The sequence below is a fragment of the Coffea arabica genome, chromosome 10c, assembly GCF_036785885.1.
Source record: "Coffea arabica cultivar ET-39 chromosome 10c, Coffea Arabica ET-39 HiFi, whole genome shotgun sequence".
NCBI lineage: Eukaryota > Viridiplantae > Streptophyta > Magnoliopsida > Gentianales > Rubiaceae > Coffea > Coffea arabica.
The window spans coordinates 703,727-725,474 of NC_092329.1; the positions used below are offsets into that span (position 1 = coordinate 703,727).

Sequence of the window (21,748 nt, forward strand, 5' to 3'; positions counted from 1 at the left end):
ATCGTATGTTCCTAGAGTGCTCCACACGGCTGATCCCGATCAGCCAAGGAACATAAGTTCATTCACAATTGCAACAGCCAAGACGTGGTAAATCTTAAGGTTATTTTGTTCATCTACTATAATTGCAATTCTTCGTTCATTTGTTTGGTAGTGGTGGTAGTAGGGTACATGCTGGGAAACTAATGGGACAAAAAAAACCATGTTTTCTACTGGCGATTTTTCTATTATCTAGCGAGGTGATAGAGGGAAAAGTCAATCATCTGATCTCTTCTTGACTCCACAATTAAATAGCCATCACAGTCCAAAGTTTCCCGAGTGATGAAGCTTGTTCAAATGATACTTTTCGTGTTGACGGTGTCCTTAAAGCCAGCTATCACACCAGCAGCAACATACCCTCCTATAGCCAAGGATGGCTGCATTGATACCTCTGGAAAAGTAAAGATCCCATGCCCATTTGGCATGACAGAAGATTGTTATCTTGAGTCGAGATTTTCAGTCAATTGTAACAACTCTTTAATCCTTCCATTCTAAGCATATATTTTTTTTATTTTTAAAATTTTTTTCTAGTAGAAGAGGAATGAAATTTAAAAAGCGGGGGAAGAGAGGAGAGATTTGAACCCAAGCCCTCTAAATCTTGGAATCTCAATCTTAGGCCTCCGTTTGATAACTAGATTCAACATAACATATTCAAATGCATTTGATAACAAAAATTAGAACTTTTGAATTAATTGAGTGGAACCAAATATTCTAGACAAAATTTACTCTAAAAAATAATTAATAAACTAACCACATATCAGTTAATATGATATACACTCAAATGCATCAAATATGATATTTAACAATTTAATAATTTAATGAATTTCGCCTTCAGATTTTAAATTTAATATTTTAGTTTTCAAATTTCAATTTTATCAAATACACTCTAAGCAGACTAAAACCTCATCGGCCGATGCATATATCGTAATTACTTTCATGACATACATTACATCCAAAAACACATTTATGATTTTTTTTCTCATATCAAGTGGAAAAAATTTATCGGTTCCCTTATTGTTTTTCACGTAAATAAATGGAAAGAGTAGGGTGGACTTGAATGTCTTCCCTTACTGAGTCTTTATGTCGTTAGCATAAGCAACCCCGTGAAGACGTGGACCCCATCGTCGACAGAGACTAGTGTGAACAAATGCTCCTTTATATCTTGACTGCATTCATTTGAAGTTAACCGTCCTATTTGGGGTCTACAGAAGAAGTTTCAATGGTAAAATGCGTAGGCCTTTTGTGCGTTTACTGGCTAAGTCTTCCCTTTACTTGGAATGCCTATAAAACGTCCCTATTTGGGGTCTACAGAAGAAGCTTCAATCGTAAAATGCGTAGGCCTTCTGTGGGTTTACTAACTAAGTCTTCCCTATCGTAAGTTTAAAGTCCTTAGAAGTGCACAATTAACAATTGCAACTCTCTTCCGTATAAGGAAACTTGCTTCTTTGAAAAACAATTCCAATGGGCTTCAATCGTTTGATTTTACCGATGCTCTTGCATTTGGTAATTGCCTTGATGCTGTCTTCCGCTTCAACTTTGACATCCCCAACATTTTCTATAGCGATGCCCGGCTGCCAAGATCATTGTGGAAATGTAAGCATTCCATTTCCATTCGGTATTACAGAAGGTTGTTACCTTAACGAACAATTCTTTATCAACTGCACCAACTCTTCAACCTCTGTCCCTCAACCAGTTCTGCATAACAGTACAATCAATGTCACAGAAATATCTCTGGAAGGTCAGGTGCACCTTATGCAGGATATAGCATCTGATTGCTATAATAAAAACGGAAGTTTATTGAACAAGAAGTCACCATGGATAGAATTATCCGACCGTTTTACCTTCAGCAGTACAGCTAATAAATTTATTGCCGTTGGCTGTGATGCCGTGGCTATAGTTTATGGTTTTGGTCAAAACCGGAGCTACACAACTGGATGTGTCTCTTTCTGTGATTATAAGGAAGATGTAATTGATGGCTCTTGTTCCGGCATCGGTTGCTGCCAGACAGATATCCCACCAGGGGCATGGAATATTAATGTGAGCTTGGCCAGTGTTAATAACCACACCAAGGTGTGGGGTTTCAATCCTTGCAGCTACGCTTTTGTGGTCGAAGAGAAGGCTTTCAATTTTTCTGCAGATAGCCTCACCAACTTAAGCGATGATTTAAGTCTTCCCGTCGTGGCCGATTGGACCATTGAGGAGGTGTCATGTGACGTTGCCCAAAGAAACACGACCTCTTATGCATGCTCTGGTAAAAACAGTCACTGTTACGAACCTTTCAAGGGGTTGGGATACCGTTGTTCTTGCAATCAAGGATACGAAGGCAACCCATATCTTCCTGATGGTTGCCAAGGCATGTGCGAAAATTTTGTTAAACTCGTCTAATAAACCAGTATGTATATGTGTGTTTCAATTCACATTTCAAATTATGCTTCTGCTTTCTATTTTTTATTGAATTCTACAGATATTAATGAATGCCAAGATCCAACTCTTTACAATTGTACGAAGAATAGTGTTTGTCACAACACATTGGGCAACTACACATGTCCTTGTCTCAAAGGGTATCATGGTGATGGGAGAGGTGGAGATGGCTGCAGTCCTGACCATATAAATTGGTCTATGATTGTTTCAGGTTAGTCTACACTTTGAAATGATTGGAGAAGCAAAGGAGAATTTATCACTATGGATTGAACCATCTCTTAAGTGGTGTGATAAATATGTGCTGTATCATGAGAGTATTAAATTAAGATAAAATGAAGATTTCTTGAAACCCGTTCCATTTGGTTTAAGATGGCAACTAATCATAGTATAAGAGAGAAAGAAACCTAATTCTTTTCTTTACCAGGTAGTGAGAGAACATGAAAGTTGATAATCACTTGCAAAATTAGAGTCTTTAGCTGCAAAGTATCCGATAGATCTCATCATTTGCTAATTTTTCAGTCAAATTTGTCAACAGGTGTTGGCATAGGCACAGCAATTCTACTTTTCTGCTGCTTTTATTTGTGTTTGGAATTGAGGAAAAGAAGGGAAAACAGATTGAAGGAGGAGTTTTTCCGGAAAAATGGTGGATTAATGCTACAGCAACGACTGGCTCAAGAAGGAAGAAACACAAATGTTGCTAGAATTTTCACTCTTGAAGAACTACGAAAGGCAACCAATAATTTCGAGGAAACTCGAATTATTGGTCGTGGAGGATACGGCACAGTTTTCAAAGGAATCTTAGTAGACCATAATTCTTGTACTGTTGCCATTAAGAGGTCCAGAGAAGTTAACGAAAATCAACTTGATCAATTTATTAATGAGGTGATTATGCTTTCCCAAGTTAATAGTAGAAATGTCGTTAAACTTCTAGGATGTTGCTTAGAGACGGAAGTGCCATTACTTGTTTATGAGTTCATCGACAATGGTACTCTCTCCGAGCATTTAAGCAGCACAACAAAATCACATCATCTTTCTTGGAATATCCGATTAAGAATAGCATCAGAAATTGCCGGAGTTCTCTCATATTTGCACTCAGTAGCTTCACCACCGATTATCCATAGAGATATCAAATCGGCAAACATACTTCTAGATCAAAACTACACTGCAAAAGTCACAGACTTTGGAATATCAAAATTGGCTCCTTTAGATGAAAATCAAGTATCTACAATGGTGCAAGGAACATTTGGCTACTTGGACCCCGAGTACATGCTAACAGGTTTGTTGACAGAGAAAAGTGATGTTTACAGCTTTGGGGTAGTTCTTATAGAGCTACTGACAAGTAAGAAGGCATTATCATTGGATAGAGTGGAGGAAGAGAAGTTTCTTGCGAATTATTTCATTTCTTCACTGAAAAGTGGTCACTTGATCCAGGTTCTTGATCGCAACATTATGTGCGATGTAAGTATTGAGCTTTTGAAAGAAGTTGCAATGATTGTTAAATCTTGCTTGAGTGTAAAAGGTGAAGATAGACCGTCTATGAAGAATATAGCAAGAGAACTTGAGGTATTGGAAATAAGAGCAAAGCAATCTCCAATTCAAGTTTCTAAGATTGATTTCACCGACACTGAGGCCTCCTTGCTTGGTATGCAATCAACAAATGCACATGTCGACGGTGGTGATTCTAACTGCATACATACTGAGAGTCATAGCATAATGGAGCATATGATGGTACCAATTGCTGGTGGGAGATGAATGATAGGGTGTTCTGGAGCTGCAATTTTCGACTTTCCAGTTCTGGTGCACTTCTTCATTTATTATTACGAGCTCCTCCTAGAAATGTCAAATGGAGTTGAATTTTCAGCAGTTTTCTCGCAATTAATTTTGATTGTGTGTGAGTAGATTATTTGATCCAAGGCCTCTCAAGTTGAATTGTAGTTCAGTTCTGCTGGGTTATGTAACTCTTACAATATTTAGTGTAAAATGGTATAAATTTGGTCTAAGCATAACATTCGACTGAGTTGGCGTAAAAATCACGATTAAATCAAAACCATATGAGTTTACACTGGAAGTTATAAGAATTAATCAACTGAACCTAACTACAGAGACCTCAACTTGAGGGCACCACTTCAGCAGATAATGATAATTATTTTTACATGACTGATTAAACAAATAAAAAGTGGTACTATTGAGATAAGGAGAATAAAAAGCACCAGCAACCTGTTGGATGCTGCACCTTCTCACTATTAGCCTAAACCTCCATTCCCACTGTACTGATATGACAGCTTTCTCCTTGAAGTTTATTTATTGAAAGCTATTAAAAATATCCAGAAAGCTCTTAACTAAATTAAAACTGATTTATATTGAATGAGTAGTGGAAATTGAGAACAAAAAAAAAAAAAACCCAATTGCAAGAGATAGTGCCCAACCCAGTGAAGGACGTCTGGAGGGAAAAGATGAGGAAATTGCGAACTTTTGAAGTAGAAGAAAAATAAGAGGGTAGATGCTGGGGCTAGTTACGGGAGGCAAAGGACGGGCAGGGGACAAAAAATAGAACTACTGGTACGAGGAAGATGGGCAGCGGGATGCAGGGAAGGTGGCGATTCGTGGCAATGAATTGAGACGTTTCATAATATCATATTCTCAGGAGCACCGTAGCAAAACATTGTGCTAGGGGGTATGCTGCATCCATCCAAAATACTAGCCCAGAGTAATCAAGCAGAAAGTCTTGAACTGTGAAAATATTTTTCTATTACGGGTTTCCTCTTGCCCTGGGCCTTTATTAATTTAGTCCGCGTCGTGTAAAACATTGGGAAGTGGCCACCATATCAATTTGACTATCTATATAGTGATGGCAATGGATGCAGAGTAGTACGAGGGTAACCAAAAAGATGCATTTTCGTGTCCAGACTTTGTTGCAAAGACTTAAAGACTTTTAACCAGCTGCGAGGTTGTACAGTACTAAGAGACGATTCAATTCCATATTACAAGGCCAAAGATTCCACTGGAAAGACAAAGTCGTGGTCATATCTTTGTGGTCATTCGAACTTTCTGCTACTCCTGGAAACCATCGCATCTTGGAAAAACTGGATGATTATGTGTGGCCCATAAGACTCAGCAATTTCATCCGAACTTTATGTATTATTTCTTCCCATCGAATTGTGTTTGATGAATAATATTGATTATAATTGCAACTACTACGTTCCACAAGAATTTTTTCCAGGAAGGAGGAAACCGTTCCTAAATTCCGACCCCTTCAAAGGCTTTCCGCGTTTAATTTTTCTTTTACCTAATAATTTTTTTGGTTGTTTCATAGTTATTTTTTTCTTGTTGTAGTCTAATTACTCATGAATTTGCTTTCCTTTCCCTTTTTAATTGATAAATAATAATAATTTTGTCAGTGAGATTCTTAATGAAATTTAGATAAGAGTTTTGTACAAATTATAATTCCTTGCTGTCAATTATTGGTTTTTAGGTTTTTTAACATATCATATTGTCATCCAAAAGAAGAAAAAAAAGCATTCCATGCACTAGAACGGCCTATATGAAGACTTGTTTGGCCTCCAAAGCTAGAGTGGATTGATATTTCTATAAATTAAAACATGGCCTCCTCCAAAGAACACCACATACAAGTTAAAACCTCATTATCCCAAAACTAAGCAGCCATCCCAGTCCAAAGCTTCCCCAGCTATGAAATTTGGTCAGGTTATACTTTTCATATTGATGGTGTCCTTAAAGCCAGCTATCACCCCGGCGGCATCATACCCTCCTTTACGCATAGCGAAGCATGGCTGCAGTGATACCTGCGGAAATATAACGATCCCGTACCCATTTGGCATGACAGAAGATTGTTATCTGGAGTCCAACTTTTCAGTCACTTGTAACCATTCTTATAATCCTCCCAAATTATTTCTACAAGACTCAAACGTTAACGTCACAAAAATATCCCTTGAAGGTCAATTGAACATTCTCAAGTTTGTAGCTCGCAAATGTCCTGATCATCCGGAATCTGATGATGAACCCTCTTTCCGATTTCCCGAATTCACAATCAATAGTACCGTTAACAAATTCACAGCAGTTGGCTGCGACACCTATGGTTTTCTCCAAAGCTTCCACTCTGTCAAGGGGACTACTGTAGATCAAACTATCGGGTGCATCACCATGTGTTTCAACCCGTCTGCCGTGGTTAATGGTTCCTCGTCCGGCCGTGGATGCTGCCAGACATCAATCCCGCAAGGAATGACAAATTTCGAGTTGAAAGCGGAAAGTTATTACAATCATAGATATGTTAAAGAGTTCAGTCCTTGTAGCTTTGCCTTTGTGGTTGAAGAAGGTAAGTTCAACTTTACTTTCGACAACCTTACCAATTTACGGGGGGTAGACAAACTTCCTGTGGTACTTGATTGGGGGATTGGAGATGAAACCCAGACGTGTGAAACAGCAAGAAAGGACTCGTCTACTTATGCTTGTCAGCATAATACCTATTGCGTAAATGGATCAGGCAATTACAAGGGATACCGTTGTTTCTGCAATGAGGGTTATGAAGGTAATCCTTACTTGCCAAATATTGGTTGCCGAGGTACGCACTTCATTGCTACCATTTTTTTTTTGGAGCATATCATGATTGCTACTTCACTTTGGACAATCATTTTGGCGCATCATTCATTGTCCATTTTACTTCTGAGTTAGTTAACCTTTACATCCCCCCCCCCCCCAAAACCACTACCACCCACCCACCCACCCAACAACCACAAACACACACACACACCACCTACTTTTTCCCGGGAAAATTACATCAATATTTGCACACATTAAAAAAGATTATTTGATTTTTTTCCTTTTTATAAAATTAAGATAACCCTTTTACTTTTTTACTTTGTGCCATGGAAAAAAGAATTTGGTTAGGGTTATTTGGAAAAAAAAATATTGTTCACAAAACAAATTCTCTAACCAACTTTTTATATCATGTACATCATATTAAAAAAAATTATACTAAATAATACAAAAAAAAATTTTCCAATGAACTTTCAATCCAAACAAACATGGTCCGATGTACTTTTGAAAAATGAGCTTTACTTTTTAAAGAAAATATTAAAAGAAGAAGGAAAACAAATCCGTGATAGATCCAACATGATTTTTTCTGGGGGTAACATTATGCAGATATTGATGAATGTCAAAAAGAAGAGACCAATGATTGCAAATTCGGAGAACTTTGCATAAACGTCGAAGGAGGCTACAATTGCTCTTGCCCGAAGGGGTACCTTAAGAAAGATGATGGAAGAGGGAGTGGAAGTTGCATCCCTAAACCTAAGAAAAGTTATCAAGCACTTGTGGCAGGTAATAGTTTGTTCTTTTTGTTACCGAAGTTCCCAAGTATTATACAGATAGGCACAAAGACCAAGCTTGGTCAAAAAGCAAATTACCGTTCTCAGATCAGCTTAATTTGCATTTTGTTTATAAACACACATACACATACGATCGACACAAGCATTGCCTATATATTGTTTCAATTTATAATTCGATGATTAGCCACATTAATCAAGTGCCGTTATCTTTTTAATTCTAATTCAAATCTTTTCTTTTTTCGCTCTCTTATTGTATGGTTTGAAGTCTCTATTAAAGTGAAAAAGGAAAAGAAAAATTCTAGGGTAGAGGTTTTCTCCCCAAAAAATAAAATAAAATAAAAAATCTAGGGTAGACATTTTCTCACATTATTGGCTATCAGTTAAAAGCATCACATATAGAGAAACATTCTATTATTGCCGAAACAATAAACTCAGGAACAAACTCAAGCTTAAATCTTGTTAAGAAATGTAATCAACAATTTCACTAACTGTCACCCAGTTCCCTGTTGGCTTGAACAGCTTGGTGGTGGTACAGATCAGTTAATATATATACAGATGAAATATAATTAATCTTGTTTCTCTGTTCCTGTAATGTCCAAGCTTTGATGATTCTTCCTGTCGAGTTCCTGGCTATCATCCGTTTAGGAAGTAGCTGATCAGTTATGATTTAAATTTAATAATATTTGCTGCTGGAGGTCCCATTGCTTCTTGTTTTAGTCTCAATTGTTTCACCAAAAGCTCTGACGCTGCGATGATTCAGCTTCAACTTCTTTGAGTTCTAGCCATTCTCTATACATTCTGTAGAAGGTGCCCTTCATCTATGTCGATTTTATTAAATTGAAACTTGTTTAGATTGATTACCTACAAAACACAAGGTCAAACGACATTGACTACTCTACGATTTGCTTCTAGGTACTTCTCCTATATTTTGCAAATCGCCATTCACTTCCTGTAATACTATTCTTCAAATAATTACCACTTCAATGTAATACCGACCAGCCTCCAAATAGCCTTCCAATTCCACAAACATCCAACCAGCAACTTGCAAAGAATTTTACCGAGGACATAAAGAACTACAGCCACACATAGGAAAGGCACATTAATACGTAGAAAACTTAGGCATGTAAACCTTTTTCCTCTTTCTCAGACCAAAAATGCACAGGTGTCATTTACTTTATCTCCCGGCCAAAGCCACCACCCACAAGAACTTCAACTGGCAACTCGTTTGAAATCAATCTTTCAGTGTATGTTAACTGTAATATGCACCGTGCTTGTACAACAACAGTCTCGACTCTAAAAATTTGCAATCATTGCAATATTGGATTTGTACAGAACGTCGCGTGGAGATGAAACAAAATGGAACGTGTCCGGATGCAACCAAATGCCAAGAAATACCGAGTGTGTTTGGATTGTAAGTTATTTGAAATATTTTTACTGTAGCACTTTTTGTGATGTGATGTATGTGAGATAAAAAGATAATTGGAAAGATAAAAAGGTGTATTGGAAATTGTAATGGTGATATCAGCAAATATATTTGGCCAAATAATTGGCTGTCCAAACACACTCACCATTCGCCCATTAATATGTCTGTTTTTAATTTTAATATAATTAACCAATTGCAATGATATTTCCCTAACTTTGTTTTATAGGAATTAAATACGTCAAACTAATTTTTTGTTAAGTCTAATACAAAGACTAAATCAATTGGGGAAGGTTTCGTTATTATTAAGTTGAAGCATTTAATTGTTCATTCTTATTTTGGTAAACTTAACCAATATCAAGCATGATGATATTTTATTTTTGTAAGTAATTGAAATTGAAATTATATTGCAAAATCATTGCCAATGGTTCCTACTTCTTGCTATGGTATGTTTGGAAGATTTTGACTTTACCAACTAAACTTAACTAATACAACCATATTTTTGGGTTCAATCCAAGCACAAAACTAATAATGACATTTTAAAAATTTCCAAAAATTTAAAAACTTCAGAAACAATAATGGAGACACAAAAGCTCAATGGCTGCTTAGGATGCAAATGTTGTCTTCAAACACACGCACAATACATTTATGTCTGTGTCTATATGCATGGATTTATATCACTCTTCTAAAGATGAAAGAGTGGAAAAAAATGCCAATACCTCGGCATTAACGTCACATATTTTAGTAATAGACATAAAAAACCAAACCAGTACTACTATTCAAGGACTGTTATCGATTTCATTACACAACAATACATACAATTTCATGGACAACAAATATAGAACACACAATTAATACAAATTTATATGAGGTAGGTCATCAGTAAAGTTGATCAAATTGAATATAAATGATGAACCATGGATTTGGGAAGCGCGTGAAAATGAGGGGATTTATTTTAAATAAAAAAAAATATAGACATAATAAAAGATAACAAATTTTAAATACGTCCACATGGCGAGAGGATACATATTTTACTTCACACAAGGTTGGTATCATTAAATCATTAAATGGTTCATGGGCATTTTTAGTGAAAACAACCAATTGCAAATATATTTCCTTAGTTTCGTATTACAGTTCTTAGATTGTCATGCTTGCTTTTGGTAAGATTCGTAAAACAATAAATGAATTGAGGGAGGTTTCCTTAACACCAGTTTATAAAATTTAATTGTTGATTTTAATTTCGGTAACGTTACTAACCAATACAATTTTTGATTGTTAATTATAGTCAAATAACATTTCTTTCCTATTTTTCAAATGCCACATTTGCAAGTGTATGCTTTTGCAGACTATACTTAATGAATAAAAGCATATATTTAGTTCCAATGCAAATAAAAAGACATTAATGATATTTTGATCGTTTCAAATCAATTAAAAAATTGAGAAAAAAGAATGAACAATTCAAAGCTCAATCGGATGCTTGGGCTGAATATTTGGGTACTAAATATATATATTATATATGTGTGTGTGAATCCTTTTCTATTTTAAGTTGACGCACAACTAGTACATTTACCTCCAATTTTTGTTCTTCCAATTTCTTCTCCCCGCACGTGTCAAATTTATAATTATTATCTATTTTAATTTCGATACTTTCTCTACACACAATAACATTTAAAGGGAGTTGTCGCATTTTTCCATTCCTTGCGGGAAAATTTGCAAATGCTATGCACTTCTGATTCAATCCTACAATTATCCCTTCCTCTACTATCCTAAGCAGTCGCCAGCATACGCTATTCCTTGATACTTGTTGCATTCGAACACGTTCTATTTTGTTTCATCTCCACGCGCATTGGCCACAACATAACGTATCTGTTACTAGCACATTACACTACAACACGTGTCGTTCTTTGCGTCCCTACCTACGATAGGTACGGTCCTACTATGAAGGGATCCTGACTTGATGCCTTAAAACAATAACACAATCAAGAAGCTCCCTTTTCAAGGCTTCTTGTGTCCCTGTGGCCTTCCTTTTGAACATCCCAACTACAGTGTAGTTAATATAGTAAATATTCAGAGATTCAAATTCTCTCTCTCTCTTTTTTTCCCCTTGTTACTATCAACCGATTCTGCCTTCTGAACGCGTTTGAAATTTGGAATTCATTCTTAAAGACCCAAATTTCAGGAACAAAATCATATTTTCATCCATTGAATTTTTAAAGAGAGAAAGGAGACGAAAGGGTGTTTTTGTGGTTGGGGGGGGGCGCATTTGGGTAGAAAGCCTTGTGAGAAGAAGAGAGCAAGAAAATTCATCACTCCTACCTTTCCTCTGATTTCTGGATCTACTAGAAAGACTTCGTGGGGGAGGAGGATGTTTTCATTGGTAGGAGTTGATGTGTTTAAGTTCATGAGTCTACAAATGTGGGGTGGGGTGGTGTTGATAACGGTGGCAGAGGAACTCAGGAGAGGAGGTGGAGATGAGACCTGTTGGCGGGTAGATTTGGAGTTCTTAATACGGTGAAAGCAGTGAACGATTTAATGGGAGGACGTGGCAAACTGTAAGCCTCTTGGTCTACACGTGGGACTATAGATCCAGTTTATCCAAGTTTTTACCATGCAGAAATGTCGGCCATATGAGAGTAAGAGGTTTTTTGGCATTACAGTTTTTGAAGAATTTTTCGAGCACTTTTTAAAATGGAATATAATATGAAGTAAACAAAAGTGATTAGAAAATGTATAAAAAAAATATTCATTAAGGATAAAAAAAATTTTCTCCAGAAAGTGCAATCCAAACTTTCTGAATCCTATGGCAATTTCATTTACAAAAGACGCTTAAGTACTAAAATTAGTAGTATCTTGGAAGTTTAGTGAAGCTCACTACTCACAAATCATGCTTTTAAGTCATTGTGTCATGTAAATATAGTGATATGTAGTCTTAGACTAAGTCTCTCGTTTTGGGAGGCCTTTCTCTCTCTAAGAGAGTTCTATCCCCCGTAGTGGGTGTTTTCCCCTTTTCACTCTTTTCAAAATAACTAATTTTCATCCTTCATACATTTCGATTCATTCAACCAGCTACTATTCATTCAAACAGATACATTCCTTCATCCTCCATACTTTACGTAGTTAGATACTTTTCATTCATTTCCTTTTATGGTTTGGCGCCAATTTCAAATCAAATCTGGGATTTCTATTTTGGGGAACATGGGTTGAATTCTGAGCTAGATCTAATATTTTGCAGGAATTAAGGCGTTCAGAGGGTCCAGTTTGTTCCGGTTTATTCCTCTTTTTTGAGGTGAATGTTTTGATCCTTTTAGTTTCCTTTGGTTGGTTGTGGTGTAGGTACTTGGCGTGGAAGTATAGGAAGGCTTGCTCATCCTGCTCAGCAGTGGTAAGATCGAGGCGTTTGGAGCAGCAGAGGACTATGGTTCTGCGAAGGATGGATAAATTGGAAGAGGTGATGCGGAGATTTAACCTCTCGAACACGGAGCAGGAAGGTGTGTGGCTGGAGGAAGAGGAGTTCAAAACAGGAGTAGAAGAGTGTAGCCTAAGCTTGGTGGGGAAAGTTTGGGGGGAGAAGAAAGCTAATACGAATGGAGTTAGGAGTTTTGCGGAGAACATATGGCTGCATCCAAAGAATCTGAAGGTAACGGAGATTCAGACTAATTTGTTTCAATTTTCGTTTTCTCAGAAGGTAGATTTGGAGAGAGTATTGAATGGGAGACCATGGATCTATGATGGTCAGCCATTAATACTGCTAAAATGGAAGGAGGGTATTGAGGATCATCTGGAAGCATTTGACAGAGGGAGAATATGGGTACAGGTGTGGAATCTGCCACTTCATTGGATTACCAGAGACGTTGGGAGGAAAATTGGGGGAGTTTTCAGTGAAGTAGTGGAGCTAATCATTCCTCCGGGGGGAGGTAAAGAGGGTAAACACTTGAAATTACTTGTGGAGTTTGACCTTACTAAATCTCTTCCTAGGGGAACCATGGTTAAATTTAATGGCTCAATGAGATGGGTAGAATTTAGGTATGAAAAATGTCCGGATTTTTGCTTCTGTTGTGGGATCATTGGTCATAATGAGAAGAATTGCGGTTTGAAAGGTTCTGATGTCAAAGGAGAACAACAGTATGGTAATTGGATGCGGGCTAGTTTTCCAAGGAGTCCTAACAGGAGGAATAATAGTGAGGACGAGCGCAAGTCAGGTAGTAGCAACCAGAAAGAGGCTAATTCTTACCATAGGGGACCTCCAAAATTGCTCCTGACTTATACTGAGGAAGCTCATGAAGAGGGAGGGGTTCAGATAGGAAAAGGAAAAGGGAGTGGGGGGGTTAAGGAGAGGTTTGAGGGTATAGAGATCCAGCAGGTAGAGGAGAGCGTAAAGGGGTTGAGGATGATGGCAAGGCAAGGTAGTGCAGAGGGAAGGAGTGGGGAGCAGGTCAAGAGGGAAACTACTGCAACAGGTGAGGTTCAAAGTAGAGAAGAGGGAAGGTCTGAAGAGGTAGGATTAGATCAGACTTCAGAGGGGGTGGTGCTTGAGCAGGGTTGGATGGACTGTGATGTTAACAAGGGATTGGATCAGCTCATAGCAGTGGAAGTGAAGGAGGTGAACACTGAGGTATCAGGTAAAGGGGAGCTGAGTAGGGGGAAGTTAAGTGCTAGTCAGTTAACTGCAGAGAAGGGGAAGGGAAAGAACTGTAAAGGATGGAAGAGGGTGGTGCAAGCTGTAGGGAGACGGGAACCTCTGAGAGATTTGTCTAATGGGAAGCTAAAGGTTGAGTCAGGAAAGAGGAAAGGTTCTGAGGAGGACTTAGGGAAGGATGGTGTACCTGAGTCGGGGTTCTCTTGGAAAAGGAATAAAAGAGCTGACCAGGAGGTGTGTTACATGGATGTTTCTGAGGTGGTGGAGCCCTCCCTTAATGGGGCTCCCAAGTCTCAATGAGAGCTCTGGTGTGGAACTGTCGAGGTGTTGGAAGCCCCTTGACAGTTCCCCAGCTCAAGGAGGCTGTGCTACTCCACTTCCCTTCTTTAGTTTTCCTTTCTGAAACAAAAAATAAAAAAAGTGTTCTGAACAGTGTTAAGCAAAAAATTAAATTTGATAATCTTTTTGTGGTGGATCCAGTGGGTTTAGCTGGTGGTTTGGCAGTGTTGTGGAAGGAAGAGGTGAAGGTTAAACAGGTCTTATTTACTACTTTCACAATAGAACTGCTGATTGTTGATAGTGATACAAGTTTGGAGTGGTGGTGTGTGTGTATCTATGCTAGTCCAGATGCTAGTATCAGGAAAGCTCAATGGGAGGTGATTAATAGAAGGAGGCAGATATGGGGGGAGGCTTGGGTCGTAATGGGGGATATGAATGACATAGTATCTCAGGGAGAGAAATGGGGTGGTAGGGATAGAGCAGATAATAGTTTTAATACTTTTAGAGCTTTCATAAATAATAATGAGCTGGTGGATATTGGCTATGAAGGGAAACCTTGGACATGGTGTAATAGATGGGATAATGAGGGGGAAATCAGGGAATGCTTGGATAGAGTGTTAGGATCTGGGAGTTGGTGCAACCATTACAGGAATGCAAGTTGCAGGCATCTGGAGACAGAGGCTTCTGACCATTGTATGTTGCTGGTGGATACTAAACCTGCAACAGGGAGGAGGTGGAAGAAAAGATTTGTGTTTAATAAAAATTGGATTCAACATAAGGAGGTGGGCAGTTTAGTGAAGTCAGTATGGAACACTAAGTGCATAGGCTCTCGTTGTTTTAGATTTCAGTTTAAAATTAAACAGTGCAGAGTGGAATTATTGAGATGGCATAAGCAGAAGGGGAGAAACTCTGGAAGAGTTATTTCACAAACCAAAAAAGAGATCAAGGAGTTAAAAGAAAGTAATGTTAGTGGGAAAGGGGTGAAGCTAGTAGCTCTGAAGAGAAGGTTGGCTGAAGCCTATAAAGAGGAAGAGGTCTATTGGAGTCAAAAGGCAAGACAGAAATGGCTAGTGGAGGGAGATAAGAATACCAACTATTTTCATGCCTGTGTGGCTGGAAGGAGGAAAAGGAACAAGATTGGCCTTATCAGGAGGAGAGATGGGGTGTGGTGTAAGGATGAGGAGGAGACTGGTGCAGAAATAATCCAGTACTTCAAGGAGATTTTTGCTGCTGAGTCACCTCAGGGAGTTGATGCAATTCTTAGTGAGGTACCACAGTCTATAACTAATCAGATGAACAAGCAGCTCATTCTTCCAGTGACTGAGCAGGAGGTTCACAGAGCGGTCTTTTCTATGCATCCAAACAAGTCACCTGGTCCTGACGGTATGACCCCTCTTTTTTTTCAAAAATTCTGGCCTGATATAAAGTTGGATCTGATTAATGCTGTCCAGAGTTTTTTTCATTCTGGCAATCTGCTTAGAGCTGTCAATGAAACACTAATCTGTCTAATTCCCAAAGTTGACTCCCCTGTTGATATGACTCAGTTTAGGCCTATTAGTCTGTGTAATGTCTTATACAAAGTTATCTCCAAAATTTTGGTTAGTAGGTTGAGAAATGTTATCCATTGCTGCATTAGTTCTACTCAATCTGCTTTTGTCCCTGGTAGACAAATTCTTGATAATATCCTTGTGGCACATGAATGTATTCATTTTCTGAATAACAAAAGAACTGGCAGGGAAGGGTTTATGGCTATTAAATTAGATATGTCCAAAGCATATGATAGGGTAGAATGGTTTTTTTTAGAAAAGTTAATGTTGAGAATGGGCTTCTGCCAGCAGTGGGTGGGGTGGATTATGGAGTGTGTCTCCAGTGTTTCTTACTCAGTTAATGTCAATGGGGAGAAGAAAGGATTCATCAAGCCATCTAGGGGGTTAAGGCAGGGGGACCCATTGTCTCCTTTCTTATTTTTGATCTGTGCAGAAGGTTTCTCAGTACTGCTTAACCAGGCAATCAGACAAGGAAAACTAACAGACCTTCAACTGTCTTCTGGGGGTCCTAGATTGTCTCACCTCTTTTTTGCAGATGACTCATTAATATTTTGTAAGGCAAAAGAAGAGGAGGCAAGGCAGCTGATGGAGGTTCTAAGGCTATACGGTGGTGCTTCAGGACAGCTAATCAATACTGAGAAATCCTCAGTGTTCTTTAGCAAGAATGTTCTAGTGGGGGTCACACTGAAGGTGCTGGAGAATTTGAGATGGATGAAGGAGGTTAAGCAGAGCAGGTACTTGGGGTTACCTCTGGTAATTGGTAGATCAAAAACACAAGTGTTTAACTTTGTAAAGGATAGGGTGATTAGTAGGATATCAGGTTGGAAAGAAAAGCTACTCAGTTTGGCAGGGAAGGAAGTGTTACTGAAATCAGTGGTTATGGCCCTTCCAGCTTATGTGATGTCATGTTGTAAGCTCACTAAGGAGTTATGCAGGGGTATGGAGAGGGAAATGGCTAAGTTTTGGTGGGGAGGTAAGGGAGAGGAGAGGAAGTTGCATTGGTTAGGTTGGGGAAAGTTATCTGATGTTAAGCAAAATGGGGGTTTGGGTTTTAGAAACTTAGAAAACTTCAATGTGGCTCTTCTGGCTAAGCAGTTATGGAGAGTTCTTACTAGGCCAAATCTGCTTGTGAGTAAAGTCCTTAAAGCTAAATATTTCAGAGGAACCTCTATCTGGAAGCTGAAAAGGAAAAATACTGACTCTTGGTGCTGGAGAAGCTTACTGAGTGCGAGGGATTTGCTGGAGGAAGAAATGAGGATCAGAGTGGGAGATGGGAAAACTATAGACATCTGGAAGGATAGATGGGTTCCTGGGTTGACAGGAGGGAAGGTGAGTTCAGAACAGGATACAACATTGGGTTTGTGCACAGTGAGTGAACTGATCAAGAATGGAAGATGGAATGAGGAGTTACTGGGAAGGGTATTTGATAAGGAGGATAGGGAGAATATTTTGCAGATTCCCTTGAGTCTCCAGGACTCTAAGGATCGGCTGTTCTGGGCACATTCGGCTTCTGGGGAGTATACTGTCAAGTCTGGATACAAGTCTGCTCAAGGAAGGATGGTTGGCAGGAGGAGGAGGTCTGTTCAGGAGGATTCAGGAAGTAGGAATGAGGCAAATGCAAAAGGATGGAAAGTCTTATGGCAGCTTAGTATGAAGCATAAGTTGAAGCATTTTGTCTGGAAATGTTTGAAGGGAATTCTGCCAGTCAATGCAAGCATCAAGGACAGATGTCAGCAAGGCATTCCAGTGTGTAAATGCTGTGGTATATACTCAGAGTCGATTGAACATATGTTGTTCTTTTGTAGCCATGCAGAGGGGATTTGGAAGGTGGCACCAATTCAATGGGATGGGTTGGAGAATCTAAAGGGAAAGTTCTAGTTGTGGTGGTCTGAGTTAGTGGAGGCTACATCTAGGGAGAAGGGTGAGGAGCATGTTATATTCACAGTCAACCTACTATGGCAAATTTGGAAAGATAGGAACGAGATAAATTTCAATGGGAAGGGTAGAGGTCCAGGGGTGGTGGTAAATAAAGCTGTAACGGAGTGGCTGGAGTATCAAGAGAGTGTAGGGGAGGGAAGTGAGGAAGAGAAGGAACCACAACAACTAAATAAGGAGAAAGGAAGATGGACTGCCCCTGACAAAGGGTGGATCAAGCTAAACACTGATGCTGCATTGAACCGGCAGAACAGAAAAGCTGGTTGGGGAATCGTGGCTAGGGACTGGGAAGGAAAACTGATTGCTACTTGGGCATGTCCTTCATTCACTTGCTCTGTACCTGTACTTGAAGAGGCATTGGCGATAAGAGCTGCAATGGTAAAAGCTACTATGGAAGGCTGGGAGAAAATTATTATAGAATCTGACTGTAAGGTGGTGATCGATAAGATTGAGAAGGGAATGGAAGATGTTGTTACGTCTACTGTCTTGCAGGACATTAAACTGCTACAATATAACTTTGAAGAATGTTGGTTTTCCTTTGTTAGAAGGGACTTCAACTTTGTTAGTCACTCTTTAGCTAAGTTTGCTCTTAAGCTAGATGCTACTGTTGATTGGAAAGCTAACTTTCCAGTTTGGTTGCTTGACTGCGCTCAAGCAGACGTAGAGGAGCAGTTGCTTCAGAATGTGTAACCTGTTTTTGGATGAATGAATTGTTGCCGTTTTAGACAAAAAAAAAAAAAAATATATATATAGTGATATGCATAATTGGCAGTTCAATTTTGTCCCCTAATGCATTGAGAATTTTCCTGTTCTTCTCTCCCAAGGTGTACTCTTTGCCCAACACCTCGAGATCTTTGATCAAGTCATTGAACCTGCAATACATTTTGTCAATATCCTCAAGAGTTTCAATTTTAAATGATTCATACTTTGTGACTAAGATAGCCTTTTTCTGTTCTCTCACGCTATCACCATCCTCATGGATTTCTCTTAGCTTATCCCACATTTCTTTGGCCGATTTACAGCCTTTTACTCTAATTGATTCATTTGAATCTAGGGCACTATAAAGAACATTCATGGCTTTGGCATTCAATGTGAGATTAGTCCTATCTTGAGCATTCATTTCAGCTTTCGTTTTTGGCCGAAGCAAACCTGTATCTGCATCAAGAAAGTTAGCTTCATGCGGTCCTTCACTCACAATAAACCATAGCTTAATATCAATAGATTGCAAAAAGATAATCATCCTTTCTTTCCAGCTAATATAATTGGAACCAGTAAACATGGGAGGCCTAGTGACCGATTGTCCCTCAACAAACATGGCATGATTGGTTGTCATCTTTACTCCAAGCCGCTTGAGCTTAATCTCTAGGAGACCAAGTTCTGATACCAATTGTAAGGCCCAAAAACAAGCTAAGAGGGGGGTGAATTAGGTTGATTAAAATCTTAATCAAATTTATGCACTTTTTCTTTAATAAAAATTTACCTTCTTTTCTAGTAATGATCAACCAAGTAGATCAGAAGAAGAGAGCAATGTTGATTAGAAAAACAAGTATAGATAAGCAATGAAAATTTTATTAAACAAAAAAAATAAGATAGAATATCAAACCGATTGTCTACCAAGCTTTCCTCAAACTTGAAGACCAATCACTAGATTGAGCAACTTCTCTTTGATGAAAGATGATCAACTAGATGTACAATGGAGGGAGCACTTCCTCCTTGCCCTAAGTCTCACTTAGTCAAGCTAAAAAGTTTTACAATCACTCAGATAACCCTCAACAAAGCTACACTAATGAAACTTTCAACCACAAGAGAAATGCTCACAAGAAATTCACACCACTTGGAGAACAAATCTAGTTTTGGAGACTATTTTCTAGCTAAAATATCTCTTGAGATCTTGTAAACAAAGTGTGCAAAAGTCACTCACTGGTTCAGAATCGTTTGTATTTAAAGGGAACCAAAAATGGGCTTCAATAATGCTTCCAACGGATAGTAGGCAGATGAAGAGTCAGCTAGCCGTTGGGGCCGTCGGACGTCCGACAGATGAATCACCGCCCGATCCCATCGTCCGAAAATCAGCCAAGTTGTCGTTCGGACGTCCGATGGGATATTATCGTCCGACAGCATCTGCTTCCGAACGTCGTCAGAGAGTCATCAAAACTTTGCAGAATTTCTCGGACGTCCGATGCGATCGATGTGCGTCCGAAGCGTGCGTCCGATCCTCCCGGACGTCCGATGCTTCCTTACGAGCGTCCGACAGAGTTTCCTTCTTGATGTTCTTCATTCTTTCGGACGTCCGACAGCTTCCTTTAGGACGTCCGACATGAGTGCCCTGTTTTTGCTTCTTCTTTTGGTTGATTTTCTTTCCTTGACAACTTTTGTACCTGATTCTCTTAAAAGCAAAACACTTATATTTGAAGAGAATTAGATAAACATTTCAAAGTGCTTTGTGATCATCAAAATCAAGAATAACACTCGTGTATACATAACTATTACATACACACGAATAAGAAAATACACCCAAATGAATCGTATAAAACACTACAAATATACCCGACAAATATAGACAAATATATTGAATACTATATTTCAATAGAAAAGAAACTACTAAATAAGTGGGGAATAAATAAAAGAGATAAGGAAAGAACGCATCCGAAAAATTGATAACGGAGTTCGGCAAATTTTGCCTAATCTCCGAGCACCACTCAAGCTACCCGCTTTTATAAATTTGGGAGAAGAAAGAATTACAAAAGAATTACAAAATCCTTTTTGGTGTAATTCTTTTGTTGGTGTTTGGTGTAATTGAATTGATTTGCTATAACTCTCAAGCCCTTACCCAAGCTCTCAACTCTACCGATGTGGAATAGAAATTGATGCCACAAATTCAACAATTGTGACTTGAAAAAGTCTACAATTTAGGTTTTGAATTCAACAGAACCCTCGAATGCCTCGTTGATAGACTCATTTCTTCTAATTCCAATGCTACTTCTTTCATGGTTGGCCTATCTTCCCCCTTGACATTTAAGCATCTTTTAGCTAGCATAGCAACTTCTTTCAGTTGCTCAGCATTTCTTTCAGTGTCGATATTATCATCCAGAACTTCAAACAAATGGTTATCCTTTATTGAAGAAAGAAATAACTTGCCAGACTTCTCTCTCTTGCAGATCTATCAAAGCACAGTACCTTCTCTCCTGTCAATAGCTCCACAAGAACAACCTCAAAGCTATAGACATCACTCTTCTCAGTTAATTGACTAGTCTGCAGGTACTCAGGGTCTAAGTAGCCAATTGTTCCTTGCACCATCATTGGTATCTCACATTAAATCATGGGTACCAATCTTGATGTTCCAAAGTCTGACACTTTCGCTGTGTATTTATCATCTAGGAGTATGTTGACCGACTTCATGTCTAGATCAACAATAGGAGGAGAAGCAACAGAATGCAAATATGAAAGTGCCCCTGCAGTTTCTATGGCTATCCTCAAACGAGTATCCCAGCATAGAACTGAGGCCTTGGCTTTGTTTTGCACATGATCAAAAAGTGTTCCATTGTTGATGAATTCATAAACTAGAAATTGGAAGAAGTAGTTTAGTAGTAATAGGAAACAAGAGCAGAAAGGCATTATCGTTTGCTTTATCTTTTCTTTTTTCTCGGAACGAGCCTAATAGTAGGTAGTTTTTCTTCTTTTCACAAGAAACAAACATGCATCTTTCCTTTTCTTTTTCATCGCATTTTTGGAGAATGGCTGTAGGAATAAACTCAAATATTTTGCGCGTGGTTTTTTTCCATGACGATGAACTAAACTTCCCTTTCTAGTCAAAAAACAATAGAAGATTTGGTTTATCTAAAATTGTGAGATCAAATTAATTATTTACTTGTATTCGTATGTTTTCTGATTTAATTTTTTATGATTTTTATATTATTTGAATATTTTGGTCCGATATTAAATTGATCTAATAACCTAAAATCAATTAAAGCAGTTAAATTCATAATTATTTGATTGCTTTAAATTAGTGGTAACTGGTATGATTGAATTTGTGTCAGGAGAATATATGGATTAATTTAAAATAACCCTCATAGCGCGTTATTTGGTTAGAACAGGATTTCTCTAATTCTTAAGGCAATTAGGAAATTGAATT

At 38.4% G+C, this 21,748-nt stretch overlaps 2 protein-coding genes across 2 annotated transcripts; one reads left to right on the forward strand and one right to left on the reverse strand.

Annotated features, from left to right (window-relative positions):
• Nucleotides 1-1,354: 1,354 nt before the first annotated feature.
• Nucleotides 1,355-4,465, forward strand: LOC140016014 (wall-associated receptor kinase 5-like). Its single transcript, XM_072068868.1, has 3 exons — nt 1,355-2,389; nt 2,501-2,632; nt 2,942-4,465. The coding sequence occupies exons 1-3, from the start codon at nt 1,498-1,500 to the stop codon at nt 4,207-4,209; spliced, it is 2,292 nt and encodes a 763-aa protein (XP_071924969.1). The 5' UTR covers nt 1,355-1,497; the 3' UTR covers nt 4,210-4,465.
• A 16,053-nt stretch (nt 4,466-20,518) lies between these two features.
• On the reverse strand, nt 20,519-20,913 carry LOC140016175 (putative wall-associated receptor kinase-like 16). The gene is made up of 2 exons (XM_072069611.1): nt 20,794-20,913; nt 20,519-20,728 (listed from the first exon to the last, which is right to left on the reverse strand). Exons 1-2 carry the CDS (start codon nt 20,911-20,913, stop codon nt 20,519-20,521), a joined length of 330 nt encoding a protein of 109 aa, XP_071925712.1.
• Between the last annotated feature and the right edge of the window lie 835 nt (nt 20,914-21,748).

Bases quoted from the DNA above. Each gene is read 5' to 3' on its own strand.
- LOC140016014 (XM_072068868.1), top strand. From the start codon at position 1,498: ATGGGCTTCAATCGTTTGATTTTACCGATGCTCTTGCATTTGGTAATT. The intron at 2,390-2,500 runs GCATGTGCGAAA...TGAATTCTACAG, and splicing joins TCTTCCTGATGGTTGCCAAG to ATATTAATGAATGCCAAGAT. The intron at 2,633-2,941 runs GTCCTGACCATA...TTAGCTGCAAAG, and splicing joins GAGAGGTGGAGATGGCTGCA to TATCCGATAGATCTCATCAT.
- LOC140016175 (XM_072069611.1), bottom strand. From the start codon at position 20,913: ATGGTGCAAGGAACAATTGGCTACTTAGACCCTGAGTACCTGCAGACT. The intron at 20,729-20,793 runs GTACTGTGCTTT...TCTTCAATAAAG, and splicing joins AGCTATTGACAGGAGAGAAG to GATAACCATTTGTTTGAAGT.